Source organism: Lissotriton helveticus, chromosome 8 (genome assembly GCF_964261635.1).
Source record: "Lissotriton helveticus chromosome 8, aLisHel1.1, whole genome shotgun sequence".
NCBI classification, from domain to species: Eukaryota; Metazoa; Chordata; class Amphibia; order Caudata; family Salamandridae; genus Lissotriton; species Lissotriton helveticus.
Genome location: NC_136069.1, coordinates 1177677942 through 1177697260, shown reverse-complemented (window position 1 = coordinate 1177697260; position 19319 = coordinate 1177677942). Strand labels below are relative to the sequence as shown.

General features: G+C 42.5%; 1 protein-coding gene across 4 annotated transcripts in view; it reads right to left on the bottom strand.

Annotated features, from left to right (window-relative positions):
- The window catches only part of BEND2 (BEN domain containing 2), a 279920-nt gene that overhangs the window by 92611 nt on the left and 167990 nt on the right, over positions 1-19319 (bottom strand). For 3 of the 4 annotated variants that reach the window (XM_078656147.1, XM_078656150.1, XM_078656149.1), the window contains 2 exons: positions 17441-17869; positions 17216-17342 (listed from right to left, as the gene is read on the bottom strand). In XM_078656147.1, coding sequence (XP_078512273.1) covers positions 17216-17342; positions 17441-17869 — 556 coding nt within the window. The remainder of the gene's footprint in view (positions 1-17215; positions 17343-17440; positions 17870-19319) is intronic. The other variant, XM_078656148.1, reaches the window with a different exon arrangement.

The following is a 19319-nucleotide window of genomic DNA, read 5'->3' as shown; positions in this document are numbered from 1 at the left end:
GAAGTGCACCACAACGAATAAGTTCCAAAATAACTTAGTCCATCCAATCAGTGTGAATCCAAAAATGTTCTTTAATCTTCATAGGAATATTGTGAAAACAGCCAACGCGTTTCGTCCAACTTCTGTCGACATCATTAGGGCTGTGAAACACACAAAACATTTAGGGCCACATGCATAAAAGAAAGGAATTGCGATTCCTAAATAGCGATTTTTAAGGAATCGCAAATCCTTATGCATGTAGGAATCTCTAAAAAAATAGCGATTCCTACACATTCCTTAACTGCGACTCGCAAATTGGCAGTCGCAATTAAAGAATGGCTTCCCATTCATTTCTATGGGCTTAGAGGCCCATAGGAATGAATGGGAATTGCATGCGCAATTTGCTAGTACCCAATAGGTACTCGCAAACTGCGCATGCAATTTCAAGGGTGCCAAAAGGACACCCCGTTGCACCCCTGAAATGTTCATGTTACCACATGTTGCGCACACACATACCCCAAGGGCATGTGTGTGTGGTGTGTGCGTGTGTAACGTGGAACTTTGAAAAATGCACTTTAGTGCATTTTTCAAAGTTTTCACAAATTACCATCAACATAAAATTGACGGTAATTTGCAATTCCTACTTGCAAAATCGCAATCTTTTTGTTGTTAATGCATTGCATTTAAGGAATCGCAATTTGTGATTCCCTAAATGCAATCGCAATTTGAGTAATCGCAAATTTTGTGATTACTTAAATTGCGATTTTTGCATTTGGGATGATGCATTCCAAATGCAAAAATACCTGTCACATTTAGGGCAACTACCCAATAGATGGGACATTTTCCTTGCTACATCCCTGGTAGCACTTAGCAGGAATGCACATAGCTTCTTAAATATAGAGACGTGGTGGTTCAATTGTATTAAGGAGACGGCCACTTGATAGGGAGTCCCAACTTTAGGATTATTATTATTATCTCCAGGCACCATTGCGGGGTTACCAACTAAAAAGGTATCGGGCCTACCCTGATCCAAGAGGGATCATGCACATAAAAGAAGGAACCGATGATTGTGAACAATACTGAGCTGATATTCATGACACTAGTCAAAGAAGGACACAACTAATATAAAAGGTATGTCTCATGGGTTACATTTGTGTGATGTCTCTGAAATAAGATACACTTAAATCACACGCAGCTCAGCCTCTAGTTGTCTCACTATCTCTTCACTTTCGTTCTCCCCTTTGATTTATGTTGTTCAATAACTCAATATGTGTAAATATGTGCATGGGACCGATACCAATGGTTGGACTGAATAAACAAACAATGAGTCATACGCTCCCCTATACTAGTTTTAAATAGTATGTCTAGACACCAAGATCAACAAGGACCATTGATATTTTAAGCTTACTACTAATTAACCCCTCTGTTTCTTCTTCTGTTATCACGTTCCTCTTTGATAGTATATACTGTCCCTGTAGGTATATGTGTGGAAATCTACAATCATCCTGTGAGGGATTTTTATCAATGTATTGTTTTGTACTTATAAATGTGGTACTGTAGGTCTTTTATATACGTTGTATTATACACTATATGTTTTGTATGTTTCACACCCCTGATGAAGTCCACAGAAGTTGGACGAAACGCGTTGGCTGTTTTCACGATATTCATATAAAGATTAAAGAACATTTTTGATTTCATACTGATTGGATGAAGTAAATTATTTTGGAACTTATTTATTGTGGTGCACTTCACAGTTGTGATAGAATCAATTTTGGTCCTTGGGATCACTCTCTGGAAACAGTAGTGGATGTGCACAGTATACAGTAACACAATTTGAATTATGGGGATTATTGGGGGAGGTGCGTTTGCTTTATAAGCCTACTGTTTCGTTTTGGTTGCATGTACATCGATGTTATGTCAATATATGGTATCTTAACATAGCTTATATAGTGCAGGAATCACCCCCGAAGGGGTAACTCCGCGATGAAGAAAAGGTACCAAAGACTTAAGTGAAACTGTACCAAAAACATTTCAGCTCTCTTTTGAAGATTTCAAAAAAGGAGTTCAATACTTCAGAACACTCTAAAAAACTGATTTGTTTTGTTTGATCTCTGAAGGCTGGAGATTTGAGTAGGAGGAAACTCATTTTTTTATAGAAAATATGTACATCTAGGGGTACTCTTAACTGCAGGTCTTTGGTGCTTACAAATATTTATTTTATTTTATTTGACCAATATGTTTACGATATGCAAGGCTTAAAAACTGATTCTCATCATACTGGAAGAAAGATTTGGTCCCAGGTGTCAGACTGAACCCGGAAACTTTTCACCAATTCTCCTCACAAGTACTGGGGGGATGACTCCACTTCGGCACTGAAAGTAACTCCATTGTGATGTTACTGGAGCCATAAAAAGCCCACACCAGCACCCCAATGTCAGGCCCATCAATTCTTTACACATATTTGAGGCAAATATGATGGGACGACATCAGCTGTACAAGGTGCAATACTATCTCTAGAAAGGGAACCTTATAAAGATAATATAACCTTGATCGGAAAGGAGCGCTTTAATTCATCAAAATTCGCAAAGTTAATTACTCTTTATGTAGCTCAATTCACAAAAAGTCCATAGGCAGTTTTATATGTATCCAATTAATGCATTTTATTTCACAATGTTCACTTCATAACTCCAGATCACACTGTAATAAATCAATGTCAGCCGACGCTTTTCGTCCATTAGGGACATCTTCAGGGCTTAAAACATTATTATTCGCAGCTAGTTTCTAACCGGATACCCCTCTTGGCAGCATCCATCTGTCCCTTCAATTGTATGTTTGGTCTTTCAGTTCCTCTGTTCAATTCAAAACAAAGTCCATCTGGTCGGTGCGATCCTTCCCACCAAGTAAGAAATCCTTAAGGGCAGAGCAGGTCAAGTGACCTTCCCTCCGCAACTCTGGGTCCAAATAGTAATGCTTTGCCAAGGTGTGGAGGGAAGCCTAGATTACCACATTGTAGATCTCTGCAACGGGAACTTCCCTTGCCAGTGCTGAAGTGAAAGACTTCTATCTGGCAGAGTGATACTTCACGCCCTGTGGGGGTTCTTTGTGAGCCAATGAGTAGCAAATCTTATTGCATAAAATTATCCACCTTGACACTGTCCAGTTCTGGGTGGCTTTGTCCTCCATCTTACCAGTGTAGCCTATTTAAAGCTGGTTGTCAATTCGAAAGGGTTTGGTATGGTCAACATAAAAACTGACCGCTCTCTTGGGATCCAGCCTGTGTTCCTCTATAATAGATTGAAGAGGAGGAGAGAATGTGGTTACGGTGATAGCCTGTGCCATATGAAAGGATACAACCACTTTGGGCAGGAAAGCTGACCTGGTTCTAAGAACCAGCTTGTCGGGGAAGAGAGTAGTGAAGGTGGGCTTGACTCTTAGTGCCTGCAACTCACCGACATGTGTCGCTGGCATAATAACTACAAGAAAAATAGCCTTAAGGGTAAGCAAATGCCACTGGCAACTGTGCAAGGGTTGGAATGGGGAAAACATCAAAAAAGTAAGTCCAGATTACGATCCTACTGTGCCATTATGAAAGGGGTAGGCAGGAACAAGTTAGTGAGGCCCTTCAGAAACCTCATTACTATTAGTGATTTGAAGAGGGATGTTTGGTCCGGTATACAGAAAAAGACAGACAAAGCAGCTAAGTAGCCTCTTAATGTGCCACCTGCACACCCTTGTTGGTCTAATGACAGGGCAACACATAAGATGTCTGATGAATGGGCCTTAAGAGGATTTACAGAATTGTCTGCCCACCATTTGAAAAACCTACTCCATCTCCCGGAAAATACTGTTTCTGTGGAATGTCTGCAGACACTTAGGATAACATCAACCACTTCATGAGGTAGAGAAAAAGCATTCAGGTTACCCTACTCAATCTCCAGGCATGACGTTAGAGCCTCTTGTAGCCTCTTGTAGTTGGGTGCAATACCTAGCCCTACGATTGTTAGAGGAGATCTATCCTGTGAGGGTGACAGAGCAGGGGGCAAAAGAAGAGGTGCATCAGTTTGCACTGCACACTCTTCTTGGCCAGTCTGGGACCATTAAAATGGCTTGGGTTGGTCGAGGTTAATCTTTACCCCCTGAAGAATCAAGGGTTTGTGGGAAACACGTAATGCGGTGGAAAGCTCCACTTCCAACAAAATACGTTCCTAAGGCTCCCTGCAAACGGATAATGAATGGCACAGAACACTGAGCAATGAGCATTGTGGGTGTCAAAAAGATCCACCTGAGGTATCGTCATTTTCAGCCACTGCTGGTAGTAGCTGGAATAGCCTCCCTTGTTCCAGGTTGCCTTCCACACTACATTAGTCAAATCAGCTGCCCAGAGATTCTGCCAGAACACCCTAGATGTCTCCTATGTTGGGACAACTGCTTGCATAACCACCACTGGGTGCTCCTCACGTGCCAATGTGAGCGAGTGATCATCAGAATGCAGGAAGCTAGCAGATGTAGCATGTGCAAGACCCGAGAAAATCAAAAAGGGGATGGAAGAGGTGGTGCTGGTAGGCACCGAGGTGGGCACGTCCTCCTCTTGTCAAAGTACTAGTAATCACAAAGGTCCACCTCGGAGAGGTTTATTGTGAATCCTGTTGGTGTTGGAATACACATGATGTGTTAAAATACCCCTCACACACCAATGGGCCCTTGGTGTCATGCTTCATCATCGGGGTCTTCCCGCTCGGCTACCGAACGGGGCAGTGCTGCGACAAGCGACTACGCTGGAGCACCTTTAGAGTGAAGGTGCTATGTGAGTGAGTGGGAGTGAGTGTCAGTAGGGTCAGGGGTGATATGGTGATATTAAAAAATACCTGGCCTAGTGTAAAGAAAAAGTATTTATTAGGCACTGGCTGGTATTATTAAAAAAGTGATGTCGGAAAGATTAAGCTGGTTAGTGTGCTAGCTTTCCTGTGCGGGTCAACATGTTTCGGGGCACCATGCCCCTTCGTCAGGACCGGGGTCAGATCCCCCTGTCACTCACTAGATGTTTTGCCACAGTGCGTGTACGTACCCTAAACTGTAAGGTAGTTACTCTTATCAATGTGTATTTATATTTTATACCGCCCTAGCTAGTACTGGTATGCTTGGTTGTATGCTAGGTTGGAAGGGGAACAATGCCCCATGAGCCAAAACTGAACAGACGGGTAAATGGAGGTCCAATAAACCTCCAGCCTCGTGGTGCTTCCTCCTCTGTTCGTGGCTTCCGTGATTGTGCAAGACCATCAGGACTGGAACTTGTGCTATCTTCTGAAACACTGCAATCATAGGAAGAATATATTATATCCTCTGAGGAGGTGAAAAAGTGCAATTCGATCCAGTGTCCAGCACTGCCCCTGTAAACCGAATGTACTGAAAGGACACCAGGTGAAATTTGGGCTCATTGATGGAAAAGCCCAGGTTGAACAGCAGAGATTGCTGTGACTTGCAGATACCGTAACACCTCCTCTAAAGACTCAGCTTTGACGAGTCAGTCATCCAGGTAAGGAAACACTGGAATCCCTGTGCATCTGAGATTGACAGTAGCCATTCCCATCACCTTCGTGGCAACACATGAAGCTGAAGTCATACAAAAAAGTAGGAATGGGCTTATTGGCCTGTGAGCCATATATACTTCCTGTTTGACTGCAGAATTAGCATTTTAAAATATAAGTCCTGCAGGTCAAACGACAACATTCAGTCTCTCACTTCCAACGTAAGCAACATGTACTAGGGATAGCACTTTGAACTTGTCCTTTCAGAGAAACCATTTCAGAACCCTGAGGTCTAGCATCGGGTGAAGGTCGCCATTTTTCTTTGCTCCTACAAGAGGGAACTAGGGCTACTTCCTGCAGTGGCTGGAGAGGACAATTAGGAACAGATGGGAAGGAGAGGTCAGGATGGCCTCTACCTTTGCCATGGCCTCAATATTGGCAATACAGAGGGTTGGCTTGCAAACATTTTTGGGAGTTTGGGGAATTTTTCTGGCATTAGTGGGGGTGGCGTTGCGGCAGAGTCTGTGGGCTAAACAAACTCGCAGTGGCTTTGCTTCTTACATTTTTAGAGAGACATATCTGTCTTTGCTCCGAAGAGGCATGGCCCATCAAATAGGAGATCTATTAGGGTAGAATGCATATCTTGTGAAAATCCTGAGTTTCTGAGCCATGCATGGCGATGCAAGGATATGGATGTACCTGTGGCCCGTCCCACATAATCTGCTTTAGCTAAACCTGATTGGATGACATGTTTTGTGTCTACTTGTCTATCTCTCACTAACTCTGGGAAGCAAGGATGAAGGTGATCAGGCAAGTTTGGGGTCACCAGTTGTGGAACGTACTATAGCATGTGAATATATTGTATCATCAGGCAGATCACATTAATGAATGTAAGGGAAATACTGGCAGCCGAAAAGGACTACTTTGCGACCTGTTTAAGTTTCTGAGATTCCATGTCTAAGAGCGTAGTGAGGAAGGCACTTGGCGATAATTTCGATGAGCATTAGGCCTGGACAACAAGGCTCTCTGGTGACAGATGACTGGATAGCCAGCCCATATCTCTTGGTAACCCCTATGTTGATCACCGAACAGGCGGGCTTCTCCTATACTGCAAGGATCAGCTCTGTGAGAACTCCATTAAAAAGTAGCAAACGTTCTGCTACGTCAGCGGCTCGGTGTAACACTTTGGTAAGGAGGTAGAGCCGTGGTCTCTGCTGAAGGGTTGTTTTAAGTCAAAGGCTAAAGTACCCTTTCTCAAGCCTGTGTGATCGGAGGAGACCTCCAGTGGCAGAAGGCCCATCGCAGAGTAGAGTTACCACTCAGGCAAAGTATTGAGGCCACTGCAGTCTCTGAGTGTCATGAAGTTTGGGTAAATGGTGCCGGACAGCCCCTCACCACCATTATCAGTGTCTTGACTTGGTTCTTCCAGTGGATGAGAATCTCTGAAGAAATAGCATCCCTCTTCCATGAGACGTTTTGCCTCTCTTCTAGATCTACATTGCGGAGCCAACATTTCCATTAGAGGCAATAATATGGGATAGAGATCTGTTCTGGAGAAGTCAGCTGCGGTACCATCGGTGTAGAGTGTAGTGCGGGTAGTGGTGGTACGGGCTGACCTGGAACTAAGGGTGATGCTGCTGGAATATGGAGTCGCCGTTGACAGTTGTGGCACTGAAGTTGAAGCTGGCAACATAGTTGGCACCAGTGTTATTGGAGGCTCCAGTGACGTCGCAATAGCATCCAGTGTCGAAGTGGTGCCAGCGCTACTGGAAAGTTTCTGGATTCAATCCGATACCTGGGACATTCAAAAGATGAGGAATCTGCAGACAGAAGTATCCATCAGAAATAAAATAAAAATATGGACCTGATGGCTTGGAGGGAAGTGCTTGTACAACGTTTGCATTTAAGTTATCACACCCTATATTTGTTTACAATTAATTAATCACTATTGGGCTGGTAACAAACTCAATGATTGAAACAGAAATAACAATCATTCTAAAACCTGGCTAAGAACCCAGGCAGTATGCCTCATAGAAACCTGTGGCACTGATAGATACAGACTTGGATATCTTTAACACTGGCATCCTTCTCATTACAACCGGTGAGTTCAGACCACCCAAGATTTATACAAATAAGCAAATAAATGATAATATCAGAAGGGTGTGGAGAAGAAAAGAAGAAAACGAAACAACATCCAGCAATATTGCTGTCTGCTGATGCTGATAAAGTCTTTGATCAACTTACACTATTGAGGTTCCCAGAGAAATACTTGAGAAACTCGGCTAAGTGCTAGTTACAGGAAGGATAATGTAGTTAGGAGCAGCAAGAATGGGCTATACTTTGACACGGAGTTGATCACAGAGGCATAAGACCCGGATGCCTTTTCAGCATAACCGCCAGCACCAAGAAATGTATGCAACATACAATTTGAGAGAAAGAAACATTAAACTAATAATGTTTGCAGAAGACTGGAGCCTGGATAACGAGCTGAGCGGTGCAGTGGGTGGAGGGTTGGGGGGAATTACCTGGGCTAGAATAAGTAGGAAGGAATTCAGGATTCCAGCCTGTAATTCTTTCCAAGCACAATCCAGTCATGAGTTATTTATCAGGTAAATATCCACATGGCATCTCCATTTCACGTGGAACAATATGCTATTTTCCACTCCCTTAAACATACCACCTCCTTTGTGAAGGTGGCAAATGGGAATTGGGCAACCACTGTGGGTCATCGGTAAGGCAACGAGAAGGGATCCCGGAGCAGAGAAAGCTGATGCAAGGCTCGGAGGAGCCTTCCATGCTCCCCAATGCCATAGGAGAGCCTGGCCGGGGGTCAAGTTAAGACAGTGCATGCAGTAGCACCCCAAATAGCACTCAATTTTACTAGCTGCCTTTCCAGCAAGTTAAATCAGACCTGGTGTTCCTGCACGCAGAACTTTTCATGATCAGGCATATCCTACTTGGGGATACTGCACTGCCTAACTCAATTGGGCCCATACTAGTAACCACAGAGCTGCAGCTCAAAGCTATGCCAGACTTACCTTCCAAATTTGAATGCTTTAGACAGCTGATAGTTTTAAAAATGAACATGAAAAATTTAGAGATTTTGACAATTTGTCTGATTCCTATCCAAACCTTGCTTGGTAGTGCTAATGCCCCCTACTAGCTAACTAACAGATCTACGAGCAGATTTCAATAGATGATCACGTCTGGTCATGTCAAGGTTTAGGGAGAGCAAACCGTAGGAAAATAAAAATGCTATTAAGATTACTTTACATTTTTAAGTCATACCACAGTAGCTATTGCTAAGGACATATTTGATAGGCAGCAGATGTGGGTTACTAAATTTATGTGGGGGAGACTGAAAGGTAAGGATGTATTTTCTGTTCTGTATTGTTGCTTTGGCAACATGTATATCTCCAGGTACACAGATGTCGTGTAAATGCAAAATCTCTGCCTGTCCACATCTGGGAACAAAAAATGTATGAAGTTTGACATATAGATGGACTCAGAAAACAAACTAGTCCCAGGCATGGGTTGAAAGGCTAGTTAACTTTGTGCCAGAAGAAAATTGGATTAGATTTGGGGTGACTTAGCAAGGAGCCCCCTAGAAAAGTATGTAGGCTGGAATATACCTACCTCAAATTCAAAAGAATACTCCAGGTGTGCTGGATGAGATGTAGCATGCAGGGCTAAGTAGTGCAAAGTTAGAGGAACAGTAAAAAAAGGTGAACATCTTCTGAAAGGAGGTTTGGGTTTCATTAATTACATTTTAGAAAATCCAATACTTGACGAACTGCGGGAGGTACTTTCCGGGCACTAATCAGAACTTAACACAATGACTACACACTGTTAACGAGTTAACAGATCCAAGTTGTGGGGCCAGCTCCTCAGAATAGGAATTCACCCAAATATCGTGTATTTTCTAGCCGACCTCCATAAGGACCTCACCACTACAGTTCGCTATGACAGAAAAGGGAACTGTACAGGGAAAATTAGTATTACCAACGGTGTAAGGCAGGGCTGTATTCTTGCTCCCCTGCTCTTCACACTATATATTAACGACTTGGGTGGAACACTGGGCACAGCATGTAAAGATATACCTAGGGCAGGGAAATACACATTGCCCGCATTATTGTATGCAGACGATGCTGCTCTTATAGCCAGAACTGCAGTGGGTCTGCAAAGCCTATTGAACTCTTTTTATAGTTTTATGACAAAACTGGATTTAGACATCAATTTTGGCAAATCCCATGTAATGGTGGTAGGTCACCATGCAAAGGCCAAAAAAAAAGTCATGATTTTACACTGTAATGGCCACAAGTTATCAAGGGTTTCCAGATTCCCCTATTTGGGTGTTGTCTTTGATGACCGTTCTACATGGCACCCCCAAATGCTGGAGAAAAAAAAGGTTTTGGCACGATCCATATCTGCAGTCCTTGGTTTTTCACGTAAACTTGGGGTGAAGCCCATAGAGGCAGTTTTAAAAGTGTACGCTGCTAAATGTATAGCCATCGCTTTGTATGGTGCTGACCTGTGGGGTATTAGGCCTGTCAAATTTCTCCAAGTGATCGAAGATAATTTTTTAAAATCCATTCTTTCCTTGCCAAAATCCACGGCCAGCTATATTGTACATCAGGAATGCGGGGTGGATTTTCTGGAAGACCGAGTTTCTATGGCCCCTCTGTTGAAATGGATATCTGTGTGGCTCAATCCAGAGCTTGTAGTTAATCATGAAATTCTGAAGGACTGCCTAAAATTAGATCATTGGAACATGATTCCTTGGCTAAAATATGTTGAACAGTTGTGTGTAAAGCTGGGAAGGCCTGAACTGTTTCACAACCCATCTGCCCTTGTGAAGTCGGATTTGAAGTGGGCAAAAAACACTTTTTTGTTGTATAGTGGAATGGACAGGGAAAACAGGGAGCTGATAAAACCCTCTGTTAGGTCTCATCAATTGATTGTCTCTTCAGACCATGAACCGGAACTTTACTTGAAGGTTGTTAATAATCCAAGCCATAGGTACCTTCTCACTAAGTTCCGATTGAACAAAGTCCATTTGTTAATTTCTGGCCGTCATGGCTGGACCAGGGACCTGGATTTGAACATATGTAATTGCGATGGCTGCTCCATCATGGACACTGCCCATTACCTGTTTTTTTGAACCTACTTTAAAGACATCAGGAAAAAATTCATCATCCCCCTGTTAAAGGGGAGAGGGTTTAGGCAGGTAAAACCAGCTATTTTATATCTTCAGATGTTAACTAATATCTGGGAAATCTATAATGTGGCCAAATTCTTATCTATTGCAGTGAGATTGGGTAAAAAGATCAATTGGACGTAGAATACCCACTACTAATTTTGCTTATTGTATAACTGAATCTAGCTTTTTTCTCTGTAATGCTTGTATTATCGCTTGCTTCTTTTGTATTGTAAAATGTAACTCTTTTTAATGATGTATTGCGACCTTTGGACCGTTTTTTAAGTGTGTCTTGTACTTTTATGGTTTCTGAAAATTGAACCGAATAAAGTATTTCTTGACTTGACTTGACTACACACTGTTATGACAACTTGTTAAGTCAGCAAAACAAATACTAGCAATAGGTGGAGTAGTGGTGCATCGCCTACTGCATTACATTAAAAGCAATGACTGTGGAACATTCAGTACAGTGAAAAGATCCTCTCCCTTCATGATGATTTAAGGAAATGTGTGATGTTTGGCAAACTTCATTAGATCATATGAAAAGAGTCAAGGTTTTCCCTGAAAAAGACAAAGGGACTGATTTACACTTTGACAGATTGTACTCTGTCTGTCAGGGTGGTGAGAACATTACCTCTGCCACCCACTCTCTAAGACTACTGTTTGCCAAATTTAGAGATAACCATTGGCACAGTGGTCATCTCTGTAAACTGAAAGGAACCATCATAACAGTAGTTCCTTTCAATGTACAAACGGTTTGATGTATGATGGCTTTCAGCCAAAGCAGAAGTTTTGTTCTGAAAAATAACAAAACAGAAACTAAAGACCCCTGGTAGATATCTCCTAGGGTAGTGGGTGCCATTATTTATTTTCTTATCCAAACCACCAGGTTTTTGCCAGCGATACTGGACAGGAGAAAACGACATTACAGTATGCACTCTAAATAGGGTGAATGATGAAATGTCCTTCCTCAAGCAGCACCTACTCTGTCTGCGGATGTTTTCTGTCAACTGAGCCAACGGGGGCTCTGTCGACGTAAAACTTAACACTTGACATCTCTATACAAGGCTGGTGGACCTAGGGTTTGGTGGACAGGGTACTGCTGCGTTTGATAAGGAATATCCTGTGCACTAAATTAAATCAGGCCCTAAAAATGTTAACTTAGTCACATGGAAAATGACTTAACTATATGGTTTTTAAAACATTCTGTGAAAGCACTGATTAAAGGGAGGAAAAGTGTTCCATCCAGGTAGATGCCACTGTTACATGGAAGTAGATGCAGGACGGGCAAGCTTGGATTCAAGGGGAGATGGTTTCCGTTACTATTATCAAAATACTGGCTATGGTTTTTTTTAAATGTTTTAATTGTCTACTTTGTAATTGTCTGCAAAATCCAATAAAAAGATTGATCAGATATAAATTGTACATTGATAATATTTAAATTGTAAAGCCTAAAGCTATAGTATTAGAAACAAAATACCCCAAAAAATATTACAAAAGTTATGATTATTATCATGGAAAATAAATCTTGAAATGCCTGAAAGTGAATACCAAATAATTAGTCAACCCAAAAACTAGGCCAAAAACACATCATACGCACTAAAGAACAAGTAACTTACCTCCTGTAATGCAGTTTCTGGTGGATACTTGTTAAAGATTGCAGGGATCTGTTAGCATGAGCTGAAAGCCATTTTGTACTTGGCAGCCATTTTAGTTAGCCATGTGCCCGCCATGTGCTATTTCCCTCTTCCAGAGCATTGCACATGCTTAGATAGGCCTAGCTAGTAGAATGCACCTGCTCTTATGTTATAACTGTCAGGCTATTCTTGCTGATGTAGGGAGTAATGACTCTCCTCCCACTTTGTTGAGCAAGAAATATTATATGCCCATATTAGTTGCATGCTGGTACATGCCAGGACCTCCCCTTGGTTTTATGCTGACTATGTAAACCTATGCATATATACGACTCCTGTTCTCTGTACTCCTTAGAATGCCTCCTACAGATTCCTGAGGTTACTGTGTGACGTAGTCTCCCTCATCTGAGGTTAATAAATATGTCTTTTGATATTACAGCTTCTGTGCCAATCTCTTCTTTGTTGATTTAAAAGCACCAGGTGTATTAGTGAGACCCCTGAGAAGGTTTCTATTTTCTTCATACTCTAAACCCATATCCCTCACCTTGTGAATAGTCCCTCAGGGATCAGACTGGTTCTTAAAACTCAAAAGCAGGACTCTTTCTTTCCAGTAGATGTCGTTGGGTGGCACAGTATATTGTGGGCCTTATAGTACGCCACCCAGGCGTGCTGAATTCCGTTGCTTTCAAAGGCTTGTCTGCGTCCTCGGATGCAGAGCCCATTGGAAAATTGCTTTGACTACTGTGCAGATCTATAGTTTGGGATATTTGTAGATGGGAAAGTGTTCATTTCACAGAACGGGGAAACTGGAGTGTCGGTGAGCAATCTGTAGTTAGATAGAATATTCACCAGAAAGAGTTTAACTGAAGGTAAGAAACTTGTTCTTCTGCTGAATACTTCTAGCTGCCGATTCCTCCCCTTGTGAATAGACACCAACGCAATACCTTCCAAGGTGGTGGGTCTGTGGAACGGCTCAGACCAAAAAGTCCTGCAAGACTGAACAGCTAAAAATCCCTTCTAGACAGACCTGATTGTCAAGGCAATTGTGCTTTGTGAACGAGTGCACTGATGCCCTGTTCCGTGGAATGAACTCTTTTCCATCTAAAAAGTCCATAAACTAGAGATCTGCACACTGCCCAAGAGTTGATTGTTTACCAGATGGCCTCAGGTATGATCAATGTAGAAACTGAGGGCTCTTTTATAGTCCAAACAATGGAGTCTCTCTTCCTCTTACAAGGGATGAGGCAGAGCACAGCCTTCTGGAAGAGTGATAGCATGCCTGATATGTAAGGTGTTACCACTTTTGGCAGAGATGAAGTTATCAACACCAGTTTGGCTTGAAAAATGTAGTGTGAGGCGGCTGGACCACGAGTGCTGGGAGCTCATGAGTGTGATAAGCTGACGTTACCACAGCCAGAAAGACCATGTTAGGGTCCAGCGATATAGTGGACAACTGCACACTGGCTCAAATGGGGTGCACATTAGCAAAGTGAGAACTAAATTCAAGTCCCACTGTGACATCACAAAGGGTGTTGGTGGAAAAATATGTTGTAAACCTTCAAGTTATCTCTACACAACAGGTGATTTAAATAAAGAAGGCTGATCCACCAACCTTAAAAAAGCTGAAAAGGCAGATAAATAACCTTTAACAGTGTGAAACACAAGTCCTTGCTGGGCCAACAATAAAACAAACAACAACACCTCAGACAGCTTATCTTGTAGTGGATCAATTTAGCGAGTGCTACACTGAGCCACAAACTTGTTAGAGCACCTGGCATACACTGATTTTGTAGCTGGGCACCTGGCTGCCAGAATAACATCAATGGCTTTGGGAAGAAGATCAAAGGTAATTAGCTGATACTGCTCAATCCCCAAGCATGGAGGTTCAGATTGTGGAGGCATGGGTGCAGGACTATGATCTGTTGCTGCAACAGTAGTTCCTCCCCAAGCGGCAGCCTAATTGGAAGACAGATGCTCATGCCCAGAAGTTGTGGATACCACACCTTCCTGGCCAAATTTGGAGCCAGTAGGATAACTTGGGCCTGGACGAGTTTGATCTTCTTCAGCACTCGAGCAGGAAAGTATAGAGGCAGAAAGGTATACAGGAGTCCCATGCTCCACTCTAGTCAGAATGTGTTTTAGAGAAAGAGAGAGGGACTTTTTGAACTCTACAACGCAAAAACATTGACATTGCGCATTCTCTGTAGTTTTCCTCATTGTTGGAAAACACACTGCGCTGCCACTGGGTGTAGTTGTTATTCGTGATCTGCTAGGTGTTGGCAGCAGAGTTAATCTCCCCTGGTGCTTACAGATTCCACCCAGTGGATCACGATCAGAGAAATGACTTGGCAAGCTAGCCACATCCAGAGGCACAGAGCCTCCTGGCACAAGACCCAATACCCACTCTGCCCTGCTGGTTGGAGTACCACATGATGGTGGTGTGGTCTGTGCTTACCTGTACTAATCACCCTTTGATCGATGGTGGGAGGGCCTTCATTGCCAAGCACATCACCCACAACACCAACAAACTGATGTGAAGTCCTCTAATCTCCACCTCTCCCATAAGGCCTCCACTGCCCAGTAGTGATACATCGGCCACCGATGTCAGCTCTGGGTGGGGTACAGAAAGGAGTCTACCACTGGACCTATCACAGGTTGCATTGGATCAGACTCTGGATCAGCTCTTCAGGAGTTCAAGAATGAGACAGAGATCAAGTAGCACGTTGAAGCCATTGTGTTCTGTCAGTTGCAGGGCATCATTTCTGAACTTTTTGTAGTTGCCTGCTTCTCGTCATGTTGGCCTGTGATGAAGTCAGTGGGATGGTGGCTTGAGACAAGACAGATCTGGAGCACATGTGTGAAAGCCCTTCCTTAGCTCTACAACACATTTTACTTCTTTCAATCTAGCCCAATTCAAGATGGCTGCCAATATGAACCCTAAGTTATGAGTCCAGTTTAAGATGGGTTCTGCATTTCCTGTGACACAATTCATTTTCTGATTTCCTTCTACTATATAAAAGGAGGCCAGGAGCATCTGTTGCCTGCATTGCAATGCAAGAATTCAATGAGAATTGCAATGCAGCCAAAGTCCTATTTGTCTGTGGGTTCATCATCCCCTCATGTGCTATTTTTTGTCACTTCTTCTGTCTCTGCCTTTTAGTACCTTAAGTCCTATTTTGCTTGGCCAGTACTGTTTGTGTCTGCTTTCCTTGAACCTTTTCCTACAATCTTCTCATTGGTCTTGCTCTTGGATAGCAAAAAGTCTTGGAAAACTACTCACTTGTTACCTGTGTCCAGATGTTATTTCTGCCATAGAGTATTTTCTCATTTCTGGAGGCATTTTTCTGCAGACACCTGCTCACTCCACATGTTTTTATCATAGTGTGGAACAAATCGGATCCTGAATGGCAACACCCAGATTTCAGACAGGTCAGGCTGAAGGAATGTCCAACGACTCCAGGCACTGACACAATTTCATGTGGTTTAACAAGAAAACCTACACCACCACCAACCTTGTTCCATAACACTGACTCAAGTCATCAAATATTACAGCTTAGCATACATGTATGTTGGACTTCGAGTTTCATCTGAAGCTTCTGGTGGAACTCAAGCCTGGCAGCAAGCTTGAACTTTCTCAGACTAAAAAGGAATAATGGCTACACCAGGAAAAGCTTCCCTCGACGAATTTTAAGACATGGATCTTTCTCTAAACACACAGCTAATTCAACAAGCCTCCCTTCCTTGCGGCTAGTGTCCAGCGACAAAGGGGTGATGTTTGCGACCTATCCAATACCGCTCATGTAAATATTGTCTTCAAGAGTGTCTTCAATTAAGAGTATCCTTTCCTTAGCGATCCTGAACATCATATGGTTCTGGTTTAAGCAGTGACATCATCATGATTTAAATGCTGTAATACCATCTAAACATTGCTCCAAGTGAAACTCAAAGGGGAAAGCATGAAAAAACATCTAGCTCCATTACCCATCACCCCAGCACTAAGGCCATGGACTAGCTCCTACTACTGGAAATGTTCAACTTTTGAAATTTTTTGCATTGCACAAAAGTCTCCATTTGAAAGATCCTCAGAAGAACTCCAGAAGATCCTCTCCTGCTCTACCTACAAACAGAGGTCTAAAAGAACCAGCGTTTCATTAGCCATCCAGAAAGTCACATTCTGGAACTGCTTTGCCTTCCACATAAGATGGTAAGAGCAGTTTCCATGTCTCCCTAGAAAATAGGAAACTCCCCTGTTTATTGGTGCCTACAGACATAGGCTACTTCAATGTTCTCTTAAAATGGTCATCATTGGCATAGTAGCATAGCTGATGGGATCATCTGAACCTCTTCCGACACAACTTATCCAGTAACACCCTTTGCCACTATATTCTGAAGCACCCAGGTGTACCTGTAAAGTAGCAGGAGTGCTATGCAAAAACACTAAATACATAGGCAAATAAACATGGTCACATTAACCTAATAAATACAATGAGGCACATTAACCCACTTAGCTATCTAATTGGATTGTGACAGCACAAATGGAGGGTTGGGTATCTGAGCAGTAACAAGAAAGGAGAAATGCAAAGTACAGAGGTCAGTGTAAATGCAAAACATATATACATATTGTTAATTTGAAAGGCTAAACAATTATGGATTAAGAAAATTCAGTAGAGTAAAAAACAAGTGTTCCTCAAGATTATCTACATCCCTTAAACATCTCCCTATAGGCCTTGGTCGTCTTCCCCTAACACTTAAGAATAATTTCTACTTCATATTTAAGGCACAATTAGAATATGTAAACATGTATATTTTAACAACAGACCTTGAGAAAAATAGCTGTCTTCCAGTGAAAATCTGCAAACCATGGGCTTGCTCCAACTCACCTAAGGAAGGATTGACAGATTCAGAAGAGGAAGGTAGCTCTTGACTGATGGTCACACTTTCCAGGGGAGGAATATAGTTAGTGAGCACTGGTCCTGTATCTCTAAAGTTGGCTTCAGGCATTGTCTGCTTGATTGAAAAAGATCAAAATACTTTATTGTTAAAAGTACTCAACATGATCTAGTATACATCATATTTAGAACAACCATCAAGATCGATTTTAGTACCTGTAAGTTATCACCCATTGCTCTTGAAGGCATCACAGGTGTACTAACAACCATTGGTGAGAGCCTAGCGGAGCTTTGGGACACTGTTTCCACAAAAGTTGCTTGGATATTTGGGTCAGGAACCCTTTCATCCACTGAGAAGGGTGCATGTAACGAGTGTGTGGAGACGATGGTGGGCAGTGGTGGACTCTGTCTGTGGAGAGTTTGTTGAGGTTCCTGTTGAAGAGGCATTGGGTGAATAGGCTTTAATGTAGGGCTGGCAAGGAGAGGATTCTTTTCCAGTCTAACCCTCACTGTAGAACCGGGCATTCCTTGTGGAGCTGAATAATCCTGCAAGTTGGACTCTCTGTGAAAGGGCTTCTGCAGTTTTAGTTTCATTTTGCCAGGAGGCATATTGAAGGAACTTCTGTGGGAAAACCCAACTGGTCTCTGCAAAGGAGAGGACAAATGTGAAATATTAGTCAAAGTTGCAGTCATTTAATATACTACCACAAAAGAAACAAACATATTTGAAAGCTTGGCCGAAAGTTTCAGTTGGATAAAGTTATCTTTACCGTAACTGAGCTACTCTTACAATTGCCAGTCTGAAGGTATCTCTACAATGTATTAGCAGAACCAGAAACAACTTCTTCATGGGTTACATACAGAGTTTTTCATACGAGTAGTGGCACCAGAAGGTGATCACCAGGTGCTTTTTGACTAACAGCAGAAGGGTTGTCAGGAGTGATAATGGGGAGGGCTCCATTCACTCAGATTACAGAGACATCATAGAGATTACTCACTCCTACTCCCTGACTGTTTCCCATTTTCAACCTGTACGTAGATTCAAAAGCAACTGAAAGTGACAATGGGAGGATAACACAAGAAGGCCTTATCAGGCAGCTAGGTCTTAACAAAGAGTTTTCATATACATTGCTGGATACATTTAGCATCAATCAGAAGCATTACTGTTGTTTCAGCACATAATAACATAGAATATGTCTCTGAGAGCTCAACAACTGGAGAATGTGACCAATTATGCTTTAGCCCTACTCAAGTGTGCCTGACACTGAATGGAGGTTGGACTCCGGTGCGGAGTGCAGCAGTTGGTGAGGCATGACTTTATCCATATAGTAGTTGACAGCCACTTGGCTTTCATAGTTGGTCACAATAGTGACGTAAGCTGATCTGAATAACAAAGGTCCTTGGTTCAAGGCTGATCAGTGTAGTGCACACTTCATGTAGAATTTACGCAGAATCATCTGATACAAGGGGACTTTTGCATGGAAAGAAAGTTGGAAGAATTATTTCCTGATTCAGGTATTAATACAAAAGCAGTTAAAAGGAAGGGTGTGTTTGATGACCTACCCTCTCCGTGTGAAACATTATTAGTGGCTCTGAGGCACAAAGGGCTTGAAGCTTGCTTATGCGTCTCAAGGACTGAGAAAGTAATATTCCATGCAGGACATTCAGATCAAAGAATGGCATTCGCCTGAAAGACTTGTGGATCAGCCAGTTGAGGTATCAGGAGCTGGCAGGGTACACTAGAGCCTCAGGATATCTTGATGGTCTCATTGATCATGGAGAAAGATTTCACGGGCCAGTAATGGCAGGATCCTAAGTTTACAAGGTTTGTCCTGCATTTATCCACTTACACCAGTCTCAGCCGGGTGTTGTGGAAAAACATTACATCATTGTCTGAGAATGTAAGCATTTTAATTTTCTTCAGCAATATCAAGTGAAAAAGCTTCAGTCATTTGTTCCTACATAGGGTTCTGATGGAGGATTATCTGGTAGCTATCAGGACCTCTAAGGTCTCTGATGAAAATTGCAGGTGTTGACATGTCAAACCTTGGGGAACAATGGGCTCAGGCAGAGCGATGGTAGGGAAGGGTGTATG